This window comes from Mesoplodon mirus (genome assembly GCF_964341445.2).
Source record: "Mesoplodon mirus genome assembly, chromosome: 18".
Taxonomy (NCBI): Eukaryota; Metazoa; Chordata; class Mammalia; order Artiodactyla; family Ziphiidae; genus Mesoplodon; species Mesoplodon mirus.
The window spans coordinates 53,584,510-53,597,029 of record NC_138994.1 but is presented as its reverse complement, the minus strand read 5'-3'; the positions used below and the strand labels follow the sequence as shown (position 1 = coordinate 53,597,029).

Sequence of the window (12,520 nt, the reverse complement as noted above, 5' to 3'; positions counted from 1 at the left end):
GTGACCATTCAGAAACAGAACCTGGGGCCGAAACGTAAATCAACAGAACCTGGACCTTTGGCGATGGCCTGAAGAAAATAATCCCACTGGATGAGTCATCTTTCCAAACTCACATCTGACACTAGGCTGCTTCAGGGTGAGGCTTTCTCTCCCCACTTACAGCATTTCCCACATGGGTAATAAGAAGGACCATCTTTGAAGATGACCATATAATTCAAGGATGATAGTACCTGAAGCACCTGGGCTGCTTGTTGGTTTATCAAGGATATACCAACTGATACTATAGGGAGGCTGTGCAAAAAAAAAACCAGAAGACACAGACCAATGCTTCTCTAATTTTGAATATGAATCACTAGGGTTCTTGTTAAAATGCAGATTCTGATTCCATAGGTCTGAGGTGGGGCCTGAGCTCTGCATTTCTAACAAGCTCTTAGGTGATGCTGACGCTACTGGTTTGGGGACCACCTTCTAAGCAGCAAGGCTTTTAATGGCTAATGCTCAAAGGGCTATCCTAAGCAGAGTTAACCTTTTGGGAAACTCTTCTAACTCAAATATTTGAGAGCAATTGAGCAGAAAGCGCACCACAAATACCCAAAGGCACTCATAGCTGCTTTCTGTGTCTCAAAGAGGACACGTATGAAAGAGTTACGGCAGACTTTCCCGAGTCTGACCTGAAAGCTGTGGTTGCCATCCTGTTTCTGCTTTCTGAGAAAAGAAACCACGGTGTTTTATTAAGCCCAGTAAAGGCATACATGGAGGACTGAGATACTGAAAGCTGAGATTCTCCATGGGGAGGAGATGGCTGTTCACACACACTGAGGGTAGATCTAACGGTGTGGTGTGGTGGCAGATATGGACATGCGCACCTTCTGTGTGGTGCCCTCCAGAAGCCAGCGGATGTGCCCCGACACTGCCCGGTGAAGCTTGGACCCGGGAGGGGAAAAGCTGATGTATTCTCTGCAAGGCCAGAAACTTGACCAGCTTCTCGTCCAGCATATTTATCTCGATTTCTATTAACCAAAGAGAAAGATTAAAAAGCTGCTGAGGAGGAAATGGAATGCGGAAGTGGGTGAGCATCACAGAGCAACTATGTCAGCATTCCTCACATCCAGCCAAGTGAGCCTCTTAAACAACACAGAGTACAAAGTGGTACAAGGATCTGGAGCTGAGCACCTCACTAGCCATTTGCAGCGAGAGACAGACGCCAACGCAGCCTGTGCAGACGCCTCCTGCGGTGGGGTAGCTTAATGTTAGTTACAGCGGTCCTAGAAAGTGGAGCAAGACAAACCACTTGCCTGCCTGTGGGGGAGGGCCCAGATGTCTGACACTGAGGCTTGGATTTTCCACCCACCCTGTTCACAGAGATCAAGACCTGCCCCAGTTCTCCCTGACTCTGGGGATTTTTCACAGATGAGATCCCTCCTTTGGGAGCAAGGCTCCTCCTGGTTTTATTCTTCAAGTCCAGATGATCTGCCTAGAGTGATTTTCTTCTCTTCTCACTGGTTCAGCTTGGCTTTGCTCTCCCTTCGTCTCTGACTATGTGTATATGCACGTATATAAGGCAGAAACAGGAGAAGGGGCTTTATTTCCTACCCCACTCCCCCACCCACCTCCCAGCCCTCTGAGATCGGGCATCCCTTCTGTCCCCTTTTCAACGAGCTGAATGCTGCACAGGGGCAGCACCTTCACCACAGCCGCTGGTGGCAGAGCAGCAGTTCGCTCACTCACCTCCATTGACATCCACAAATGCTCGAAGTGAGTTGGTGAGGTCCACCATGGCAGTAGAGTTGGCTGGGAAAGAGGGTACGGTTAAAGCGCTTCCTATGGATAACGTGCCGGGGCTGACCTTGCCATCTGGGGACGGAGCAGGAAGACTGTTACTTACGTCGCCTGAGGGAAACCCACCGGTCCAATCCCCCACTGCTGAGACAGGTCTGGATTTCGGACCCAAGGTGATGTTCCCTTCTTGATTCTCACCCCATAGGCTCTGGAACTCCTAGAGCTAAAAACGTGTGGTGAGGAAGGGCAGATGGAACGACAATGCACCCGGGCACGCAGGAGTCTCCAGAGCACCGAGAACAAGTGAAATCTACTGCTCTGGGGAACGCGGAGGGATAGCTGCATTCGCTGGGCCACGACTATCTCCCTGCCGCCTCTGCTCATTCAAATAAGTGGTGCCCGCCTCTGCAATTCCTGCGTACTCAAGTTGGACTCATGGGGTGCAAAATCTATCCAGGTTGGTATTAAGAGGTAAACAGAACAGGAAAAGAGCCTGAGAGTAGGGGCCATCCTGGGACCAGGGGCCCCCATGCAGAGAAGTCACAGTCACCTGGTTACCGAGACTCCCAGCTGACTAGGAGGCCAGCTTCAGTTCAGACGGGAGAGACCACAGGGGGTTCCAGCAGCATCTGAAACCTGGTTCAGATGCTGGGGTCAGCAACCTTGAGGTCCTGAATGCTGACTGGGGACAGCTGAAAGAGCAGGTCTACACCAGGCCAAGTATGGATTAAGGGACTGCCTTTTGGAATGTGGCCCGAGGGCAAGCTTTTGGGCCAGACCAACATCTGCGGGCATCTGCACTCCCTGACATGGAAATTCCTTCAAATGAGCTCTCTCTGAGAATCTGGATCAGGTGTGGATCTAGTTTCCGGTGTGGATCTAGTTTCCGGTGTGGATCATGAAACACTGAAGCTATCACCCAGAACCTCAGGATGACCACAGTGGCTCCAGAGAGCATGCTGCTTTCCTCTAAGGTGAAGGAACAAAGCAGGCAGAAGACTAAGCCTGGAAGGTGTGGGACGGTGGAGTGAGAAGACCCAGGCCACAGTTCGAATCCTGCACTGACTTGGTAGGTTACCTTAAGGAAATCACTTTCAGAGCCTAAGCAGTCCCGCCTACAAAATAGGGACAAGTTAACATGTACTTTCTCTTCTATCATAGAAACAGGGGGAGGACGAATAGTACGGACATCAGAGTCCTCTGACATATTTACAGGGATACAAGTGTTTTTTGAATCTTAAGTCTTATTTGTCAGGAAGAGCATGAAAGGCTGAGCAGCACTCACCTGACGATGGCGCTGGTGAGCAGAATCGTTGGTTGGCTCCTGTGGCCAAGATACCATCTCCTGCTGCTTGGGGGGGAGTGAGCACCCGGGTGGCATTTGGGGGTGAGCCCAGTGGCCTTGAATCTGTCAACGGAGGTCCTATCTGTGATTGGACAGTCTTTCTTTGCAAAGTGCTGGTGTTCTCGATGCTGGCACAAGAGCTGGGAACGGAAGGGGGTAGGCTTGGGACAGGAACCAAACTCCTCTGGGGGCAAGAGCTGGGGCCAGTGGCATTCTCTGTCTTCACAATGATGCCGACGGTGTGGTTCTGAAGCCCCCCAGCCGCTGGTGGCGTGAGGGGCCGAGGCCAGCCTTGCCGGTGTGAGAGGCCTGGTAGGGGGGTGTTGGCGCCTGGAAGTCGCCGGGGGTCCGTGGAATCAGTGGGGCTGCTGTAGAGGTGTGGGCCATTGGCTTTCACCTCTGTGTTCACTGGCCCGTTGGCAGTCCCACAGGGGGCTTTCTTGGATTTTTCCGCACAAGAACTGCAGCTGATGTCCTCTAGGGTTGGGGGCTGGTGGGGTGGAGAGCAGCTCAGGGAATTCTGGGTGCTAAGCCCTGAGGGGCAGGACAAGGGGTAGTGGGAAGGTGTAGGTGCCTTGTCAGCTGTTTGCAGGGAGTTGGTGATTGAGCTGTCAGTCACAATAACAGGCTTAATATCAGCCTTCTCTGTCTGCTCAGAGTCCCAATGCGAAGGCATCTGCTTAGCAGATAAATGTTTCAATATGCTGCACTGGAGCGCAACAACACTACAGAGCCACTGCAACGGAAGGAGAGGAGAGGAGAGGAGGGTGAGAGGCCTGGGAGGCGCTGGTCCTTCCTGCCACAGCGGCCAGGGCTACAGCAGAGCTGACAAGCACTGTTTCCGAGGTCCCATCGCGAATGCCCAGAGAGGGTGTGCTTGACTCCTGAGAGGGTTCCATTTCCATTCCCAAGCAAGGCTTGCTGTTATACTCGGCAGGCAACACCCTGGTCAGCAGAGCTTGGGATTCCCGTTCTGACTCTGCCCCTAAGGCTCACCTTGTCACCAATATTGAGCAAGCACCCAAGCACCTGCTGTGTGTCCAGCACTGTCACCTAACTTCTCTGTAGGTCTACTGATCTGTTTCTACAAGACAGATTTGCCCATCTCCCAGCACACTGGGGGACTGATGGAGAGAAGCAGACCAGGTGACTGTGTAGTTCTCTTACTTGCCTCAGGATCTGAGCCAGAGGTTCTCTCTGGAACATTCAACTCAGGGGGCGGGGTGGTGGTGGGGGGCTCAGGGATGGGGAGGGTGGGGCTGCAGAAGATGGAGATGAGAATGACTTCCAATTAACAGCTGCGGCGAGGTGGAAGGAAGATTGGACTTGGAATCCCGGCCCTGCCTTCACTCACCTCTTGCTGCTCTGCCTGGGTGGCTAAGTGCTCAGAGTTCAAAAGGTGCGTCTGTGATTCCTCAGGGATCCCATTGCAGATCAGCTCCCCGTCCCGAATGGCCGCGGGTGCAATGAGAGGGGGTGGAAACTGGTACTGAGATTTGATAGCATCGGGAACCTGTTCAGGATAGATAGACAGAAGGAAGGAGAGGGTGATAGTGCCAACAGGCCCAGTGGATTCTGCCCTGGCCATGCTCTTCCGTTTGTGGTGCTGATGCCCAAGGGGAAATCATCCATTACGCTGTCCACCAAGGACGAGGAGGCCCAGTGTGCTGCTACTGCTCTGTACCTCCATTTCTTTGACTCTGACACACACACACACACACACACACACACACACACACACACACACACACACACACTAGCCTGAGAAGGCACAGAACTGGAAAAAGCAGCCATATCTCCCACTTTTCTTCATCAAGGTCCAAGGGCTGCAGAAACTAGGCCTTCCGGCATGCTGCCTTCTGCTCGGGCCTAAAAAGTACAGGACGGCCACTGGGCAGGGCTTCAAATTGGTGCTCTAGGCTCTTATTGATCAGTATCAAATTTGAGAGATGAGTGAGCAGTATCTGAGAGATAAAAAGTTAAATAAGGTCACATTCACAGTGGAAATGCTCAGCGTGAGGCCCATCTCGTGATAAGCATTCAATCAATGTCAGTTTTCTTCATCCATTCATTCATGACTCACAAAACAATTGAAGACCTATTTGTTGCAAAGACAGAAGACACACTCTGAATCACACCACGTATGAATGAAAGAGCCATACAAGCAAAGAGTCATTCATACATTCAATCAACATTTATTGAGCGCCTCCTGAGTCTGGGCACTATGCCAAGTCCTAGAGATCCAGAGATGAACAAAACTTGAGCCTTGCCCCCAAGGAGCTCACAGTCTAGTGGGGAGATAAGCACAGAAACATTACAATACAATGTAAATGGGTCCTAGAAGACAGGCATGTCTAAGGAGCTATAAAAAACAGAGAGCGCTTATTTCTGTCTGGGGGGCAGGAGCTTGGATTAGGGAAGATTTCATAGGAAGGCGGTATTTGAGCTGAGACTTGGAAGTTGAGGACAAACTTCCAGGCAGACAAAGGGGAACTAAAAGTAGGGGAGGTGGACTTGGAAAACATGTGAGAACCAACAGATTTGGTGACCAAGTCCTTACAGAGGATAAGGGAAGAAGAGCTGAACTTTGGTTTGAGGGACTGTGTAGAGATCACTGTCATTGACTGAAACAGGAGATACAAGAGGAAGAGCAGATTTGCAGGCAGAAGACTTTTGGTCTTGGGCAGGCTGAGACTGAGGTGTCTGTGGGATGGGCAGGCAGATACGAATCTAGGTATGACGAGAAAGGCACGGAACATGGAATTGAGAGTCATCACCACTAACAGTGTTGGCTGGTGCTACGGGCTTGTCTGAGGTCATCCAGGAATCGGGAGTGGAGGAATGGGGCAGTAGGCTAGCCGAAGGTTGGCCCTCGGGAAGAGAAGGGGCAGGGGGAAGAGGAACCCACAGCAAAGAGGAGATATGAGGCTCTCAGGTGATTTTGCCTGCACTGCTATACGTCAAGGATGAAGGCCAGTGCTCCAGAACAGAGCTGGAGCGGTTCCCTGCCACTGTCCTCTGGTACTACAGTCTTCATTTCACTCTCAAACTGTCTAAGAACAAAATGCTTTTCAGGTAACTCATACCCTTGGATTTTCCTCGAGAACAAGGAAACATTTTAAAAGGGGGAGGGGGCATCATAAAACAACAGGATTTTATCAAGGCCTCCTGGCCTGTTCACTTCAGCAGCCAGGCTTTCTTCCCAATCCACATGGTGAACCACACAGCTGAGATTACTCTTAGATGTTTAACTAAGGTATGAGGCACGTCACCTCCAATATACCCTACCCTCAACTGCAAATACCTTAATTTAACTTTGGAAAACTGGTGTTTCTACTGACGCATAAATACTTACACAGTTAAGAGTTTGTTATACAATTTTCAACAGTTAACATCTTGCTAGCGCTGACACCCAATGGAAGTGTGATGAGTGATTTTAAAGTGTGGCTGCCACCAAGTGGCCATATTTGAGAATTGCTGTTTTCCATTGGTGCATGGGGCTGTCTGCAGGATTATTTCAAAAGAGAAAAATCAAGTTCACATTCAGGTATATAGTGCTGCGCTCTCTAGGTTAAATGAATGAGACCGAACGGTTTATGAGAGCCTCAATACTACCAAATGCTTTTCAATGAAGGAAATACTCCTGTCCATCTCTGTGGACACACTTTTAGCAGCTGTCAAATGCACACAAATGTGAGGTTGTACCAGTGTCACAATTTTTTGAGTATTGGTGATACATTAACAGCAGCCCAGAAAAATGGATAGTTCCTCACCTTCCATAAGGCCTTCTGCTTAATCACCCCCACCTTCCCCTCACCCAACAGCTGTAGGAAAGGGGCCATCTAACAGAAACAGATGGAATGAGTGCCAGGCAAGGGGCAGTAAAAGCAGAGCACACCTAAGTTTGTTGGGAGGAGCTAAAAGGGCACTTATCCTCAGGAGAACTAGAAACCTGGCCGAGTTTGAAGGCCCACTTGGGGGTTTCCTGACCACCATCCCCAAGTATTAAAATGATGGTCACATTCATTACTTGCTAAGACACCACAGACAGATCTCAGGGGCTTCAGTCTCCCCATCTGTAAAACTGGGACCATGATCCTCTGTCTACCCCAGGAAGGCAATCGGAGACCACCATCCTGCCTGCACCAGGTTGTGACTCACCTTCAAGCTTCTCCTTTTGACCGACTGGAGCACGCGGCGGTTAGGAGGGTGCTTCTTGTGGATTCGGTTCAGGAAGTCCACTTTGACAACGTGCTGTGAAATGGTGTCCTGGAAACGGTCAAACACCTGGCACCGATTGCTCAGCGTCATGTTCTTCTGGTTCAGCTAGGGACAGAGCAGACACGCTCCTGCAGTGAAGTCCAGAATGCATCCCCCTCCCAATTAACTCTATTCTCTACTTTTAAAAAAGGGGAAGCCCTGGGCCAAATGGGCTCCTTCTGTCAGGTGCTGGTATATCAACACTCCCGTCAGAGGGCCAGGGAACACGGCTGAGACGTTCTCCCTTAACCCTGCCCAGTCCAGCCTAGTTCCTACTCCCTGGGGAGGCTTGAGGAGTACAAGAATAGGGAAGTAGCCAAGAAGGGCCCTTCCAAATTCAGCCTCTGACAGTCGTCTATCCAGCATATAGGGTTCAGAGGAGATGCAGGCCTTGGCCCTAGAGCGCTCCAGACTCCCCTCCTAGCAAGGGATTTTCTCCCACCAGAAGCAAGACTGTTTCCTGTATGGGAGCTTGGCTGACAGGTGAGATCAGCACCAGAATACTGTGTCTCCTGCCCTACTCCTCCTCCACGGTACTAGGGAACATTAGTGAACCCATCTGGATACCAGAGCCTTGCTCTACAGCAGGCAGAAAACCTTGGACTGCTCTCAGAGGCCATAAGGAGGGAAGAAAAGTTTGTGCAGCTGCATAGAGAAGGCATAAAGAAACGATGCCTCTTTTGCTCTTCTACATCTGGTCCCCTACACATTAACTAAAAGAAAAGGGGACTTCCTTGGTGGTCCAGTGGTTAAGAACCCGCCTTCCAATGTAGGGGACGCGGGTTCCATCCCTGGTGGGGGAACTAAGATCCCACATGCCGCGGGGCAACTAAGCCTGTGCACTCTAGAGCCAGCCTGCCACAACTAAGACCCGATGCAGCCAAATAAATAAATGTTAAAAAAAAAAAAAAAAGATCTATGTGGCAGCTTCCTACCTAGTACATTAGGAAAAACCCCTAAGTGGCTAATAAAAAGTCACCCAATTAATAATTTCTCATCTGCTGGAAAGCTGCTCTTACAGATTCATAATTGGGTTGACTGCTCATGGTTGGTTTTTTCTGGTTCAGCAAGAGGCAAAACAAGACCACTGAGCCTCACAGAGAGGCTTCCTCCTACGTAAACTTTTCTGAGTGGCATTAGTCAAACGAAGAGGGCCAAACAAACCTTTTCTCCCTACGTTCAAGTCTATAACTGAAGTTCCTCTCAGTGCAAAGTGGACAGCACACCGTCACGCTGAAGGCAAGCAGTCATCCCATGGTTATCATCATCTGATGGACAATGCCTTAAGCAATTACCCTTTAATTTGGAAAGGCTGCTCTTATAAGGGAGCTGCTCTGCCTGAGGCCCTCTCCCATTCAACCTTCTGAGTGACCGTGCCTATCAGGAAATGTCCTAAACCTCTTTTGGAGCTAGCAAATTACAGTTCTATTCTAGCCTCGGGAAGCAGTCTGGAAAATGTAACCAAACCTCCTGGGAGATAAGATAATAGCACCCTCATACCATTCATTCATTCAACAACTTACTTACTGAACACCTATTATGGGCCATGACAAGGTCTTTGTAAAGAAAGAAGAGAAGGGCAAGAGCCTCATTTGGTGCGTAGGACACATAAGGTGTTCAATAAGCGGTTGACTGTCTGGAATACCGTTATCTGTGTCAATTCTTCAGTTCTCCAAAGTTACTGGGTAGTTAACTGCCAGTGCTACGAGAATAAATATTTTAGAATTTTCTTAGTTTGTTCCCTCTAAAAACAAGAAGCAAGAAGAATGGAAGAGCATTTATTTGCATAAGGTTGGGTCTAATGCACTCCCTCTTTTAGGGCTGTAAAACCAACTGCTTAATTCATTACAGAGGAAATTATTCACGAACAGCCAAGCGCTAGTGGGTTAAGTCTGTCCGTGCGACTGAAACAAGGCATTGTGGGAAAAGGCTAAATGCACAGCTGAGGCATGTCAGAGTAATCAGAACTGAGCAGGATGGTTTGCAGAAACCCGTGTCTGAGAGACTAAAGTGAACTCTGGTACAAAGCTGACTACACTAGGCTTCCCACTGAATCAGTCCATGCCCCAGCTGTGCCCACAGAGGACTGAAGGACACTGCTGTGCTTACCACCACATGTTCGATGTGATTCGGACACATCCATCTGCCCAGGGGCATGGCAGTGAGCGGTGGCTCGAGGCAGTCCATGTGGAACAGGAGGGGGCAATAGTCACACTGGATAAGAGGGGCCACGCGACAACTCCTGCAAAAAAGAGATACAGGCCATTTCTATGGCAAGGTGGGAGAATTCAAACCAACTCTGCACCGTGGAACAGCTGGCCTTCCTTAATCCTAACAATGTGCTCCCACACCCTCCTCCCCAATAATCCCGTTACATTCACCGTTAGGAAGATGGATGAAGTTGGGGGCTACCACCAGGCTCCTCATTATTCTCTCTTCTAAGAGGGACGTGGAGAAGTGAATTTTTTTGGAGTAGAGAGCTAAAGTGGTTGTCACAGCAGGAGTGATCAGTGCTTGGTACCCACTGCGGGAAGACAGCCAACCCCGCTCTGATCTTTCTACTCCTTAAAGGAAAGCAACTACCTCAGTTTAAAAACAAACAAAAAAAACACTAGCAACCTTTCCAGAGCCTTATACTACAAGAGGAAAAGATTTCTCTTCCACATGAAGCACTCAGCAAAACTGACAACCAGAGAGTTGTGCTGGAAAAATGATTTTGTAATGTATTCGTGTAAGCATAGATCAAGGGAGGGCACATAAGCTAATGCCAATTATGATTTCTAACTACGATACTCAGTGAGTCCTTAAGCTATTCTGGAGACACAGTTTGGGCGTGGCTCAGAGTTCTGCTGCTTTACTATCTGGTTCCCTATAGCTTTTGCTGTGGAACATTTCTTTTTGATAGCTATTTTCTCCTGCTATCCTGCCCTTCTAACACATCCAAGTCCAGCTTCAGTAACTGAAGCAGCTGGTTCCTGTCACTGAGGAGATCCTATTTGAAGGGAACCAGCGTCCCAGGGAAGCTACAACTGCGGCAGCCTAGAGGCTTTTGGAAGTCATCCAGTCTGATGCATACCAGCTAGTATGGATATTTGTACTACTTTAAAATTCATCTTTAGTGCTTTAAAAATTATTTGCCTTTTCCAGGGATGTGTGTCTCTGCTGGCCACAGTTCTTCCTGCTAGCCAGTCTAAATATCTCATGCTTCATTTTAAGTCCAACTCCTCTCGTTCTAGCCTCTATAAACATGGTTTACAGTACTTCTGCACCGTGATTCTTCAAGGATTCTTTGTTACAACATTCAAGGCTCTGGTCAATTAGTCACTCAGTCTCTCTGTACTCATACCATCAGAATATGGGTTATCTATATTTAACACACATGGTTTGGAAGAGACAATAGAAGAGAGAAAAACATTTGCTAAATATGAGGAAGAGCCTCTTGCTATGGAAGAAAAATACCTGTTACACGTGAAACAGACTTTGACTGGTAAGGGAACAAGACCATTGTGATCTAACTCATGCTGTGTCTTCTTAACGTTTTTCCCTGTGGTTTCCTCCTTTCTTCTCCTCTTGCTAGAACCTAGAAGAGAAATTGGTGGTGTTGAATTTTCCCTGATGGAGAGTTCCTAGTTTGGGATATGGAAACAACAGTAAGTCCGAGGAACAGGTCTTAGTAAAAGCATGTGTCATGGCCTGGACAGGCATCTCTTTCTGAAGCCCCCTGGGCTGGTTTCAAGTGAGAAGAAGAATGAGAAAGGAGGAAAAGGGAGATATAAGTCAGAACTGAGATCACAAGTCACTTGCTCTATGGCAGAAACACATCTAAATGTTTTGCAGACAAGAAGTGGTCAGAAACCTAAGTTAGATACTGGTGACTTAAGAAATAGAAATGCCCAGGTCAAATGGTCAATAAAGACTGTTCTGTGAAGGCGGCTGAGGAAAAGAGTATAATTTTACTGCATTTTTATAGAAAGTGGAAAAGCTTTGAGTCTGTATGCATCCTACTGACCAGCAGGTTTCTTAAGCCTGCCAATTTCACTTTCTCTGGGAAGAAAATAAGATCTAGATGCTTTGTGGTATCAAGTAGAAGCCATGAGTTGATTTTTAAAAAAAAAGGGAATGGAGGGCAATTTATAATATCCATCAAACTACAAGTGCATAGTTTAAAAACAATATAAATGCATAGTTTTGACCCAGCAATTCTAGTATTAGTAATTTATCCTACTTATCCTACCGACACTCACATGTATACACTGACGTATTTACAAAATTATTTGTTGGAACAGTATCTGTGGTAACACCAGAAGCACAACCAGAATTTCCATTTATAGGAAATTGGTTAAATAAATTATGGTACATCTATATAAAGAAATTCTAGGAGATACATAAGAACCAAACAGTGGTTATCTGTAAGGGGTAGGAATGTAGAAACTAGGCAAATGGCAGACAGGGATGGGTGTGAAATTTTTCATTGTAACCCTTTTTTTTTTTTTTGATTTTTGAACTATGTGTATGTATTACCTTTTTTGTTTTTTAAAGTGATACTGGGAAGGGTGGAAAATAGAAAACTGAGTAAGCATTGTAAACCTGCAAAGATCTCGAACCAAGAACAGGAACCTGAGACAGTGGCTACAGGGACAGTGACCTCACAGGCTGCACAGCCCTTTGGTTGGACAAGTGTCCTTTGGGGAAGCCAGGGTAGGGGAGAGGATATGACAGTCTGGCTAACCTGGTAGTGCAGTGGTACAAGTCAGTTCATTGGGCAACTGAAATTGGGTGGGGTTCCGCTCCATGGCGGCAGCAATCAGCAGCTCAAAGGGGCGCCTTAGCTGGGGCTGCACGTAGTCCGGCTCTGCTGCCACTGGCTCCTCATCCACGTCGATGATGTCCTCGTCGACATCATTCTGCTCAGAGGTGGGGGTCTCTGTGCTGGCATTGGATGTGGGCGTGCCAGGCCGGCTGGCTCTCCTTTCTAGGATCCGGGCATGGGCAATGGCCTTGAGTTCAGTTTTGCTAGCTGATCTGTCCAACAAGTCAGTGTCGCTGCTGGGGGATGTAGTCCGTTTCCCAGATTTGTCCACCAGTCCATTGACGTGGCCCAGCTCCTTTTTCTGCTCTCGTTTCTGTGCAAATAAA

At 48.3% G+C, this 12,520-nt stretch overlaps 1 protein-coding gene across 2 annotated transcripts in view; it reads right to left on the bottom strand.

Annotated features, from left to right (window-relative positions):
• PHF12 (PHD finger protein 12) overlaps nucleotides 1-12,520 on the bottom strand; it is a gene marked incomplete at its 5' end in the record, with an annotated part of 40,235 nt that overhangs the window by 3,234 nt on the left and 24,481 nt on the right. For both annotated transcript variants that reach the window (XM_082604364.1, XM_082604363.1), the window contains 8 exons: nucleotides 867-1,010; nucleotides 1,729-1,854; nucleotides 3,065-3,860; nucleotides 4,479-4,637; nucleotides 7,286-7,450; nucleotides 9,494-9,626; nucleotides 10,844-10,964; nucleotides 12,114-12,507. In XM_082604364.1, the coding sequence (XP_082460490.1) occupies nucleotides 867-1,010; nucleotides 1,729-1,854; nucleotides 3,065-3,860; nucleotides 4,479-4,637; nucleotides 7,286-7,450; nucleotides 9,494-9,626; nucleotides 10,844-10,964; nucleotides 12,114-12,507 (2,038 nt within the window). The remainder of the gene's footprint in view (nucleotides 1-866; nucleotides 1,011-1,728; nucleotides 1,855-3,064; nucleotides 3,861-4,478; nucleotides 4,638-7,285; nucleotides 7,451-9,493; nucleotides 9,627-10,843; nucleotides 10,965-12,113; nucleotides 12,508-12,520) is intronic.